The sequence below is a fragment of the Hoplias malabaricus genome, chromosome 18 (assembly GCF_029633855.1).
Source record: "Hoplias malabaricus isolate fHopMal1 chromosome 18, fHopMal1.hap1, whole genome shotgun sequence".
In the NCBI taxonomy this organism is placed as follows: Eukaryota; Metazoa; Chordata; class Actinopteri; order Characiformes; family Erythrinidae; genus Hoplias; species Hoplias malabaricus.
Genome location: NC_089817.1, coordinates 31,710,461 through 31,723,697, shown reverse-complemented (window position 1 = coordinate 31,723,697; position 13,237 = coordinate 31,710,461). Strand labels below are relative to the sequence as shown.

At 39.2% G+C, this 13,237-nt stretch overlaps 2 protein-coding genes across 2 annotated transcripts; both read right to left on the bottom strand.

Annotated features, from left to right (window-relative positions):
* Nucleotides 1-2,983: 2,983 nt before the first annotated feature.
* Nucleotides 2,984-4,000, bottom strand: LOC136674380 (trace amine-associated receptor 6-like). Its single transcript, XM_066650382.1, has one exon. It carries the CDS (start codon nt 3,998-4,000, stop codon nt 2,984-2,986), a length of 1,017 nt encoding a protein of 338 aa, XP_066506479.1.
* Nucleotides 4,001-7,893: 3,893 nt separating this feature from the next.
* On the bottom strand, nt 7,894-8,917 carry LOC136674451 (trace amine-associated receptor 6-like). The gene is made up of 2 exons (XM_066650456.1): nt 8,284-8,917; nt 7,894-7,904 (listed from the first exon to the last, which is right to left on the bottom strand). The coding sequence occupies exons 1-2, from the start codon at nt 8,915-8,917 to the stop codon at nt 7,894-7,896; spliced, it is 645 nt and encodes a 214-aa protein (XP_066506553.1).
* Nucleotides 8,918-13,237: the final 4,320 nt, after the last annotated feature.

Genomic DNA, 13,237 nt, shown 5'->3' with positions numbered 1-13,237 from the left:
GACCTCCTTTCTGCAAGAAGCATTGTTGTCAGGAAAGCAGAACTGAACTATGATGTTTTGTCTGTAGTCTGTGTTATCCATTCAAAACTGACACAGATTTCACAGTTGAAAGTGATCCTGCTGGATCGTCCACTAAACCTGAGCTGGGTGATTTGTGTTTTTACCACGTCTGTTTACACCTAAATATGAACCCTCCCACTAACATGTGAATGGCTAGTTTGGATCATGTGATATTAAACTCTACCATGTGATATTTCTATACGAAGTCGTTATGCCAAAAGATGTCCCAAATAGGTTTAAACCTGGACAGAGTAATCAGATGCATAACTAGTTAAATGTGTAGAGAATATTTATTTACTAATCTGTAACTACAAATAGAGATTTTTTAAAATATTTCATAATAATTCTAAAATGATTTTATAGACAATCAAATTGCTATTCGTATGATTCCTTAAATCACAAGCTATGTGCAAGACAAGTTTATTTATACAGCAACCTTCTTAATCATTCAAAATGTTTTACAAATGGGAAAATACAAAAGTAAATGTCCAACTGTTCGATCAGACCATTTATAAACATAATACAAGTTATCAATTGAGAGAGATAATTAATGCAAAGACAGTAAGGTCAAAATACTACACTGAGAGTTATTATGTAGAATGAGATATTCACTACAGCAATGGAGAAGTGGACTTTCTCACACCAGTGTTGGCATTGACTGGCTGTTTTTGGGAAAAATATGGACATCATTGTTTTTGTGCCTAAGATAAATGCAGACCATAAAGACATTTACATGAGAATACCGGCATTTGTGACAGCATGGGGGCATCATTGCACATAGCATGTGTGATACATATATGTGAAAGTACTATTGATGCAGAGGCTTATACTGGTGTTTTGGACGGACATATGCTGCCATCAAAATGTTTTTTTTTTTTTTTCCCAGGAATTACATATATGTTGCAGGAGGACAAACCCAGGCCTGAATGTTCATGCAATACAACAGCATGGGATCATAAAGTTTGAATGCTTAACTGGCCTGCCTGCATGGTACATTATCTATGGTACATTATGTAGAGGAGATTCAGTAAACTCAGCTCAAGTCTTGTACAGAGCAAGACAAGACAAAATTTCTACCTACGTAATTACAAAATTAGGTATCTTCAAATCTCAAACGAATGAAATGAATGAAAATACAATTAAAAATATGTCACTCGGTGGTGAATGTGATGCTTTTGAGTGTGTTGCAGGTTCGTTCATTCATTCATTCATTCATTATCTGTAACCGCATTTCCAGTTCAGGGTCGCGGTGGGTCCAGAGCCTACCTGGAATCATTGGGTGCAAGGCAGGAATACACCCTGGAGGGGCACCAGTTCTTCACAGGGCAACACACACACACAATCACTCACACACTCACACTTTTGAGTCGCCAATCCACCTACCAACGTGTGTTTTTGGACCGTGGGAGGAAACCGGAGCACCAAGAGAAAACCCATGCAGACACGGGGAGAACACAGCAAACTCCTCACAGACTGTCACTGGAAAGGACACTGACCCCCTCCTGCGCCAGCTTCTGGGGAGTCTAGCTTTTTCGCGCTCCGGGAGTTGCGCGTCTTGGAGGGGGCGTCTGTCACATCCTGGCCCAATCTTGTTTGTTTTCCCCCGCCATGTGCTCAGCACATGGCTCTGTCTGTCTGTTATTGTTCATGTCTCCACCTTTGTTCCGCCTCCTTTACACTCGTTATCGGTGTCAGGTGTGTCTCGTCTGTTCGTGTATTTAAGTCCCCTTCCCTCACTTCCTGTTGACGTTCATTTGTTCTTTGTACTCTTTCGTGTATTTGTTCCCTTACTCGTTCGCCTACTCGTTCTCCTTTGGATTATGTCAAGTTGATCGTGTTATCTAGTCTGTCTGTCTGTCTCTGCAGTTTCCCCGTGTCTAGTTTAGCCTGCTTAACCCCCTGTTTGTTTGTTTTGTTAACTTCTCGTAAAATAAAGTCTGTGTTATTAGCGTGTGCGTCCGCCTCCGTTAGTCCGCCCTTCACGTCCCCCTGACACAGTCACTGGAAAGGACACTGACCGGGCCAGTCTTAGGACAACTTATTGGCTGTACCCAGTCACATTAACAATTTCTTTATTTTTAAGTAAATGAAACGGCAGGGCATGAATTATTTTGGTTTGTCTTCATAAAGCTCTTTCAAAGTTTTAGCTGCTTACTAAATTAGCAGATTCTCAAAAGAAGGTAACACCCAGAATATCACAAAATCTCTTTTCTCTTTTCAAAATCTCGCTTTCAGTTTATTTCTATTTAGGAAAAGCAGTGGCGGGGAAGAGGTGTACATGAGGCAAGCACAACTATGAATTAATTATCACAGATTTATTCATTCCTTATTAGAATAGGTTACTATTAAACTTCTAATGACTGTACAGATTGGTTACAGCTATAGGTTTAAACCATTATTATTATTATTATTTAATCATACATGTAGTTTACATCAAACTTAAATGGAATCATATTGGTGTGAACATAAATTTGTAACTTCAGTTTCTAAATCCCACCATTTGTATTTATTTATTAAATGTAATAGGATTTACAGTTATATTTCTGTGTAATGACAGACCCAGTAGATGTAAAAGTGGATTTATTAGCACAAATCTGCCAGGGATACATTGATTCATTTCATGCAAATTATGAGACACAGTACCCAACAATTTTCAAAGGAAAGCACTGCACAAAGATAGATTAAACTTTAAAAATTACTTAAAGAGGAAAAGGCCTACATTAAAATTCAAAGCTCAGGATTTTTTTAGGACCAGGGAACAGAACTGTCTCCATAATGTTTTGAAGGAATATGAGAGAAGAAGAATATTAATTCACATAACACAGCATTAAATGCTGATGATAAATTTTAGACTAATGAAATAATGTTACATTGTAGAAACGGCCTGTCCAAAGTGGTGTATAGTGTAGTTAATGCTCTCTTATTATGAATGCTCACTATACAAAGTGAATCTTGAAGATGAGGATTCAAATATTCTGCAAGTTACAATATACTTCACTGATGCTCTAAACCACACATAGAAAAGAGAATACAGTAGTGGGTTCACAGAGGAGTTAATATATAATATCCAGGTAAACAATGGCCACACCATTGATGCAGTTGTCAAGCTTTCAGTTGAGATAGAATTTAAGCTATATGGTATATAGCAAGCAAGATAAACCAAAATTATGGTGCCTAATTTTTTGGCTGCTTTAGTTTGATGAGAGCCTGAAATGTTTTTTATGTGTGAAGCACCATTGATCACAGCCCTGATAGCTTTGGCTTGATGTCTCGCCACATTGAAAATCAAACTATACAACACCAGTATAACAGAGCAAGGGATTACAAATGAAATCACAACATCAGCAACTAACCAAGGATGTTTTATGACAAGAACACATTCACCGTAGCATGTAGTGTGAAGCTGTGCTGGAGTGAGATGGTTATTAAAATACAAAAAAATAGTGTCATATATTAAGCAGGAAAACCAGCCCAGAGTTAGGCATATAGACATATTACTCACAGTGACTCTAGTGTGATAAAGCAAGGGGTCACACACAGCAATGTATCGATCTACTGCAATTAATACCAGACTAAATATAGATGCCACCATTGCAAGAAAACTGATCAATGGAATCACAGAGCATGCCATTTCACCAAGATACCAACATGAGTCTATCAGCTGCATTATATTCACAGGCATAACAAATAGACCCACCAGAAGATCAGCCGCAGCCAGAGAGCGGATGAGCAGGTTGGTTGGAGTGTGGAGCTGCTTGAAGTGAGAGATAGAGATTATCACCAGCAGATTCAGAAACACAGTGCACACTGATATACATGAGAGAATAATGAACAGAAATATATAAGCAGGGCCTGCTTGGACCTCCTTTCTGCATGATGCATTATTGTCAGGAAAGCAGTACTGGACTGTGATGTTTCGTCTGTATTCTGTGTTTTCCATCCTAAAGTGACCTAGACCTTCCAGTTGGAATTTTGTTGCTGTTTTATACCTAAACATGGACCCTCCCACTAACATCTGAATGGCCCATTTGTATCATCTGATATGTACATTGCATCATAATTTAGAATGTAAGCCAAAAATAGGGAAAGACTGTGATTGTGTTTACAGTAAGTCTTTGTAACTCTGTCATATAACTGATTCTGAACTGTCCATGAAACATCAGATGACACCTGCTCTATACGCAGTTCTAAGAAGTTTTGGAGTTTGACCAAAACACAGCAGGTTACAAATGTAGTAACCCTAAAATTGCTCAGTTCACAGTTGTCTTGGATCAGGGATTATCTGAATGTTCCAAAACAAATCCTCACAATTATTTCATTGTATCATTTTAATCGTTTGAATCATTTGAACCATGATTTCTTTTATTGCAAATATTTAAGCAAAGTTGAGCAAACAGAGGGTTAAATATGAAAATAAATTGGATTATCATATTAATATTTTATTTGTTAAATAACTACTAATCCCTATCTTTTTCATTTGTTATTAAATATAAAATAATTTACATTCATTGTGTTACTGTGGTTACAGACTGACCCAATGCTAAGAGATTTTAAAAGCAAAATCTCTCTTTAATTTATATAATTGAAGTTATGTAATAACATAATTTTGGGAGTAGGACCACGCCCCCACTCCTCCTCTCAGCCCTATATATATACCCTACAAATTCACGTCATTTCCACATTGGACAAACTTGCTTCATTTAGTTCAGGAGATGGATCTCGACTCGACTGCTTCACTACGTCAGCTCGCTCCTCCGTGCTGAGTCATTCCTGCTGATCCCCATATTCAGAGCTGTGTTTGGCCATTATCAAGCCCACCAAGCCTCTTGTTTTAAACTTGCTCCCACCTCCACCCAGTCTCCACTTTTTTCTCATATTCATTCATCCAGTGGAGGGTCCGGCTTCATATGCATTCGTAAGCCACCCTAAAACTCCTCCACAAATACTTCTGAGTGTCAGCCTCTACGGGTGTGGTCCTGAAACTGTGGATACTGGAAGCCTGTGCTAGCATTTCTCCTGTGGGGTTGCTATCAGTGTGTGAAGAGTGGGAGAAGATGGTTGCATTGACAATTCAACACAATGAGCAGCACTTTGAACACATTTGATAAGTGGTCAGAAATTTGTTAATAACTCAAGAAAGAATGAAGTTACTTAAAGTTAAAACCAAGCACACCATTGTTTAACTTGTGAAATTCCCAATAGGTTTGATGTGTCACATGACCCACTTCCCATTGAAAAAACAAAAGTTGGATCCATATAAATGGCCCACCCTGTATAAGCAGGGCCTCCATGGACCTCCTTTCTGCAAGAAGCATTGTTGTCAGGAAAGCAGTACTGAACTATGATGTTTTGTCTGTAGTCTGTGTTATCCATTTAAAACTGACACAGATTTCACAGTTGAAAGTGATCCTGCTGGATCGTCCACTAAACCTGAGCTGGGTGATTTGTGTTTTTACCACGTCTGTTTACACCTAAATATGAACCCTCCCACTAACATGTGAATGGCTAGTTTGGATCATGTGATATTAAACTCTACCATGTGATATTTCTATACGAAGTCGTTATGCCAAAAGATGTCCCAAATAGGTTTAAACCATGACAGAGTAATCAGATTCATAAATAGTTACATGGAGAGAATATTTATTTCCTAATCTGTAACTACAAATAGAGATTTTTAAAAATATTTCATAATAATTCTAAAATGATTTTATAGACAATCAAATTGCTATTCGTATGATTCCTTAAATCACAAGATATGTGCAAGACAAGTTTATTTATACAGCAACCTTCTTAATCATTCAAAATGTTTTACAAATGGGAAAATACAAAGGTAAATGTCCAACTGTCCGATCAGAGCGTTCATAAACATAATACAAGTTATCAATTGAGAGAGATAATTAATGCAAAGACAGTAAGGTCACAATACTACACTGAGAGTTATTTTGTAGAATGAGATATTCACTACAGCAATGGAGAAGTGGACTTTCTCACCTCAGTGTTGGAATTGACTGGCTGTTTTTGGGAAAAATATGGACATCATTGTTTTTGTGCCTAAAATAAAAACAGACCATCAAGACATTTACATGAGAATACCAGCATTTGTGACAGCATGGGGGCATCACTGCACATAGCATGTGTGATACATATATGTGAAAGTACTACTGTTGCAGAGGCTTATACTGGTGTTTTGGACAGACATATGCTGCCATCAAAATGTTTTTTTTTTTCCAGGAATTACATATATGTTGCAGGAGGACAAAGCCTGGCCTGACTGTTCATACAATACAACAGCATGGGATCATAAAGTTTGAATGCTTAACTGGCCTGCCTGCATGGTACATTATCTATGGTACATTATGTAAAGGAGACTCAGTAAACTCAGCTCACGTCTTGTACAGAGCAAGACAAGGCAAAATTTCTACCTACGAAATTGCAAAATTAGGTATCTTCAAATCTCAAAAGAATGAAATGAATGAAAATAAAATTAAAAAGATGTTACTCAGTGGTGAATGTGATGCTTTTGAGTGTGTTTCAGGTGTGTTTATTCATTCATTAATTCATTCATTCATTATCTGTAACTGCATTTCCAGTTCAGGGTCGTGGTGGGTCCAGAGCCTACCTGGAATCATTGGGCGCAAGGCAGGAATAAACTCTGGGGGAGGCGCCAGTTCTTCACAGGGCAACACACACACACACACAATCACTCACACACTCACACTTTTGAGTCGCCAATCCACCTAGCAACGTGTGTTTTTGGACCGTGGGAGGAAACTGGAGCACAGGAGAAAACCAATGCAGACACAGGGAGAACACAGCAAACTCCACACAGACTGTCACTGGAAAGGACACTGACCGGGCTAGTCTTAGGACAACTTATGGCCTGTACCCAGTCACATTAACAATTTCTTTATTTTGAAGTAAATGAAAAGGCAGGGCATGAATTACTTGGTTTGTCTTCATAAAGCTCTTTCAAAGTTTTAGCTGCTTACTAAATTAGCAGATTCTCAAAAAAGGTTACACCCAGAATATCACAAAATCTCTTTTCTCTTTTCAAAATCTCACTTTCAGTTTATTTCTATTTAGGAAAAGCAGTGGCGGAGAAGAGGTTTACATGAGGCAAGCACAATTATGAATGAATTATCAAAGATTTATTCATTCCTTATTAGAATAGGTTACTATTAAACTTCTAATGACTGTACAGATTGGTTACAGCTATAGGTTTAAACCATTATTATTATTATTATTTAATCATACATGTAGTTTACATGAAACTTAAATGGAATCATATTGGTGTGAACATAAATTTGTAACTTCAGTTTCTAAATCCCACCATTTGTATTTATTTATTAAATGTAATAGGATTTACAGCTATATTTCTGTGTAATGACAGACCCAGTAGAGGTAAAAGTGGATTTATTAGCAAAAATCTGTCACGGATTAATTGATTCATTTCATGCAAATTATAAGACACAGTACCCAACAATTTTCAAAGGAAAGCAATGTACAAAGATATATTACACTTTAAAAATTACTTAAAGAGGAAAAGGCCTACATTAAAATTCAAAGCTCAGTGTTTTTTTAGGACCAGGGAACAGAACTGCCTTCATAAAACTTTGAAGGAATATGAGAGGAGAAGAATATTAATTCACATTACACAGCATTAAATGACATCAGCTGATGATAATGTTAGACTGATGAAATAATGTTACATTGTAGAAACGGACTGTCCAAAGTGGTGTATAGTGTAGTTAATGCTCTCTTATTATGAATGCTCACTATACAGAATGAATCTTGAAGATGAGGATTCAAATATTCTGCAAGATACAATATACTTTACTGATGCTCTGAACCACACATAGAAAAGAGAATACAGTAGTGGGTTCACAGAGGAGTTAATATATAATATCCAGGTAAACACTGGCCACACCATTGATGCAGTTGTCAAGCTTTCAGTTGAGAGCAAATTTAAGCTATAAGGTATATAGCAAGCAAGATAAACCAAAATTATGGTGCCTAATTTTTTGGCTGCTTTAGTTTGATGAGAGCCTGAAATGTTTTTTATGTGTGAAGCACCATTGATCACAGCCCTGATAGCTTTGGCTTGATGTCTCGCCACATTGAAAATCAAACTATACAATGCCAGTATAACAGAGCAAGGGATTACAAATGAAATCACAACATCAGCAACTAACCAAGGATGTTTTATGACAAGAACACATTCACCGTAGCATGTAGTATGGAGCTGTGCTGGAGTGAGATGGTCATTAAAATACAAAATAATAGTATTATATATTAGGCAGGAAAACCAGCACAGAGTTAGGCATATAGACATTTTACTCACAGTGACTCTAGTGTGATAAAGCAAGGGGTCACACACAGCAATGTACCGATCTACTGCAATTAATACCAGACTAAGTATAGATGCCCCAATTGCAAGAAAACTGATCAGTGGAATCACAGAACATGCCATTTTACCAAGATACCAACAGGAATCCATCAGTTGCATTATATTTACAGGCATAACAAACATTCCCACTAGAAGATCAGCCACAGCCAGAGAGAGGATGAGCAGGTTGGTTGGAGTGTGGAGCTGCTTGAAGTGAGAGATGGAGATGATCACCAGCATGTTCAGAACCACAGTGCACACAGACATACAGGAGAGAAAAATGAAAATAAATATATAGGTATGGCCTGTCTGGACCTCCTTTCTGCAAGATGAGTTGTTGTCAGGAAAGCAGTACTGAGCTGTGATGTTCTTAATGATTGCGTTATCCATTTGATACAGACACGTCTTCCTAGTAGCAGTGATCTGACTGTTATTCTGGAATACCGGACTGAGAGCTCTGCCTTTTGACATGCCCCTTTATAGAACATAGGACCATCCTAGTGACCAATGAATGACTAGTTTGTATCACATACCTTGATATCTGATATTCAAGAGTAAATAGTTACTTACTGTGTGGGTGATATCAGAATAGTACAGGGTATATTGGATTAGCTTTTAACGGATAGCATACAGTGGATTTTTATGCAAATTTGCAAACATATAAATCTATCCATGGAATCATGGATCTTCATGGAGTTATGAAAATATAGTTATGGGGTTCTTAGTGAACCTAAGACTGTGATTATAAAGTCCCAGTTTGACACAAAGAAAGGGATGCAGGAAGCCGAAGCAACTCCTGACTACTGAATGTATTATTTAGAATCCCAAATTAAACAAGCCCTTCATGGTCCAGTTAGATGCATTAAAGTAAGATGAAGAAGCTGTAATAACTAAAGACCTGAGTGGGAGGGCTGGCTAGTACTTTACATAAGCCACAAACACATTCCTGCAGAATTATGCTAAGCCACTCTCAAAAGAGAAGTGATTATGCATGTTTTATTTCTATTGATTCTTTTGGGCAGCCTTGGCCTAATGTTTAGAGGACCAGGCTTGGTGCTGGAAGTTTGCCGGTTTGATCCCCAGGACCAATAGGAACATCCTTGGCTGAAGTACCATTGAGCAAGGCACTGAACCCCCAAAACGCTCGCTGATCTGGGTGTGTTCACAGTCCCTAGTGCACTAGTGTGTGTGTTTGTGTGTGTGTGTTCACTGCCACAGGTGGGCTAAATGCTGAACACACATTTTGTTTTACATCATAAAATGAGAAATAATTACACATTTATTTTTTTTTATTGGATGAACAAAAGAAAATACCTAGTTTCAAAGGGGTTTACTACAACATAGGTTCACGAACAAACATTTATAAGAGTCCTGATGTATTCAAACAGATCATTTAGTATTTGTGCCAAAAAGCAACATGAAGATTAAGTTGTTGCCCTCATGAACAAAATGTCAAAGATTCAAAATTATGTGCAACCCTCACATATACAAACTAAATGAATGTATTCGGTTTAGAGCCATGGTTCTAATTTAATTGATGATTTGCTGGAAAACTTCAGGGTATTGCCCATCTATTTTTATACACAGAAAACTTTTTTTTTTTTAAATGTTGTGTAAATGTACCAGATCATCTGATTGTTAACTGTACTGGTAAAGGGAGACAAAAGCATGAACAAGGATACATAATGGGATGGGCACATTGCTGGTGTTCCTTCAGCCAACAGGGGGAGTCAACGCATACCGCCCAAGGATGATCAAGCACAATGAACTACACCTGGGCAGAAGGGATATATAATAGCTCAGATGGAAACACACTTTGCTGTGACTTTGTCTTAAGTGGGAGTCAATAGAAATAGCTGGTCATACTGGTAAAAGGTCTGAGAGTTTTTGCACCCCCCTTAATATTGCATTTTCCAGTCTGTGAAGATCTCCCCAGAAGGACTTCTTTATTTTATCAATGACATTTACTGGACATGAGCCTGGCATTCCACTGTCTTGTCTACCTCACATCTCACTCCTAGAACAGCCACTGCAGCACAGAAACCCAGTGAAGCCACTCCACTGATGGCTACAAGTGAAACATCCCAATCACCTCTTTCTACAAGCTTACCCAAGATCAGAACCCGGTTAAAACCAAACAAGCGCATCTAGCATCAGCTCCTCAAGCAACACCTTCATTATGTCCCATCCCAGTTTCAAGCTCTTGGAGTCTTGGAGCTGATTCACAAGCTGACATATTTCTGACACTATTTTCTTTTATTGAGTTGTTTGAGAATCAATGTATCCAAGCCCTGGATCCAAATTCCATTTCATGAGAGAATATATATATATATATATATATATATATATATATATATATATATATATATCTCAGTGGCGGATGCTGGTCTTTCAAGGAGGGGAAGCTCAATTTCAGCCTACATCATAAAATGTGTCGGTTTTTTTATACGTAAATTCTACCCTCCATTCCTTTTCAAGAAAATGATCTGTGGAGCAGCACCTGCTGGACAGAAACTGCGATAGAAGTCAGAAAGAGTGATAGAAGTCAGTCTCCAAACACAAGCAGCTACAAAAAAACCCACTAGAAATAGAAGCTCGATTTGTCACTAGTCGTTTTTAACAAAGAAAATGCCGCTAAGAGGTTCATCTCCGGTTCAACTCAGAACAGAATGAAACTGTAATGCTCGCACGGATCTTTACACCAAAGGATCACTGATTCGCTCAGTACGCTGTCAATCAAAAAGAGATTCAGCCTCAGACAGATCATCCAATCATCATGCAGAAGCTGGGCGTCCGGTCCAGCCGAGGCCAGCTCACTGCCCCATAAACCCCCAGAGACGCTGAGCATCCGATGGGCGGGACAAAGCCCAGCATTTATCCAATGACTCGTCTCGCTTCGCTGCACTTCGCTGCTTCGCTATTGAATTCTGTGGACGCAGCTGATTCTGAACAGAAGTTGATATGATATTTGTCAAAATAGTCATTCAGAAGTAGTGAATTTACATTACTGCTGACGCTACACCGACCCGCCTGTCAATCTCCCACTCCATCTTTCCCTCACTCATGAACAGGACCCCGAGGTATTTGAACTCCTCCACTTGAGGCAGGATCTCACTTCCAACCTGGAGAGAGCACTCCACACTTTTCCGACTGAGTACCATGGACTCAGATTTGGAGGTGCTTATTCTCATCCCTGCCACTTCACACTCGGCTCCAAACTGGTCCAACAAGACCTGGAAGTCCTGGCCTAATGAAGCCAACAAGACCACATCATCCGCAAAAAGCACACATGGAATCCTGAGACCAACACACCAGACACCTTCCGCCACTTGACTACAGTGAGAAATTCTGTGATCCAACTCACCACTAGGTGGTGATCAGTTGACAGCTCAGCACCTCTCTTCACTCAAGTGTCCAGAACATATGGCCAAAGTATAAAGTCTATCATCGAAATATGACCTAGGGTATCCTGATGCCAGGTGTACTTGTGGACACCTTTTGCTCAAACATGGCATTCGTAATGGATAGACGGGCAGAGAAATCCAATAACTGAACACCACTCGGGTTCAGATCAGTGGGGCCGTTCCTCCCAATCATGCCCTCCAGGTCTCACTGTCACGGGAGCATTGAAGTCCCCCAGCAGAACAATGGAGTCCCCAGAATGAGTACTCTCCTACAGCCCCTCTAGGCTCTAGACCAGAAGGCCATGTACTCTGAACTGCTGTTCAGTGCATAAGCACAAAAAACCGTCAGCGACCTTTCCCCAGCCTGAAGGGCCAAGTGAAATTACCCTCTCGTCCACTGGGGTAAATCCCAATGTACAGGCGCTAAGCAGGGGGTCTATGAGTAAGCACACTCCTGCCTTACATCTCTCACCCTGGGCAACTCCAGAGTGAAAGAGCATCCAGCCCCTCTCAAGGAGATTGGTTCCAGAGACTGTACTGTATGTCGAGGTGAGCCCAATTATATCTAGCCGATACCTCTCAAACTCGCGCACCAGCTCAGGCTCCTTTCCCACCAGAGAGGTTACATTCCATATTGAAAGAGCCAGTTTCAGTAACCGAGGATCAGAACACCAGGGTTCCCACCCTCGGCTGCCACCCGATCCACAATGCACCAGACTTGGATTACAATCTCTTCCACAGGTGGTGGACCCATGTTGCTCCAGGGTCTCGCTGAGGAGCCCCTCCCCCAGGCCTGGCTCCAGGGTGGGGCCCCAGTAACCCTACTCTGGGCTATTGTCCCTGACAACATAGCTCCTAGGCTCACGCAGGCATACAAATGCATCCACCATGTTAAGGTGGTGATCCAGGGAGGGGATACAGTTACATAACACAACATTCTAACAGGTGTCCATAGATTGAGATTTTGCATAATATTATTCCTGTCTTAAATATAGAAAGCCTACATTACAATATACAAAATGTCACAATAGACACATCAGTCAAAAGTTGTTTAGTTGATAGTCTTAATGCTGTTTGTTCACAAAGGGTAGAATTTTAATTTTCTGCAGCTACATTAATAGAATATAATTTTACACTTTTAAGAAAACAGAGACTATATATATATAATACACTATGGTGAAAATGCAATGCAAATCTATTTATCAGGTCATTATTTTTTTAAGTAAAAGTAGCTCTGCTAATAAATGTCTCTGCATCTTTATATCATTCAAGCTAAATATCTGAAAATTCTGAGTACTTTTAGGATGACCATCTTTTACAATGTAGACAGGGAATTTTTTTTAATGTTTTTCCTTTGTAATGTATCACATTACGTTGGACATATGTT

Excerpts from the sequence above, each read along its gene's own strand:
- LOC136674380 (XM_066650382.1), bottom strand. The coding sequence starts at position 4,000 with ATGGAAAACACAGAATACAGACGAAACATCACAGTCCAGTACTGCTTT.
- LOC136674451 (XM_066650456.1), bottom strand. The coding sequence starts at position 8,917 with ATGTCAAAAGGCAGAGCTCTCAGTCCGGTATTCCAGAATAACAGTCAG.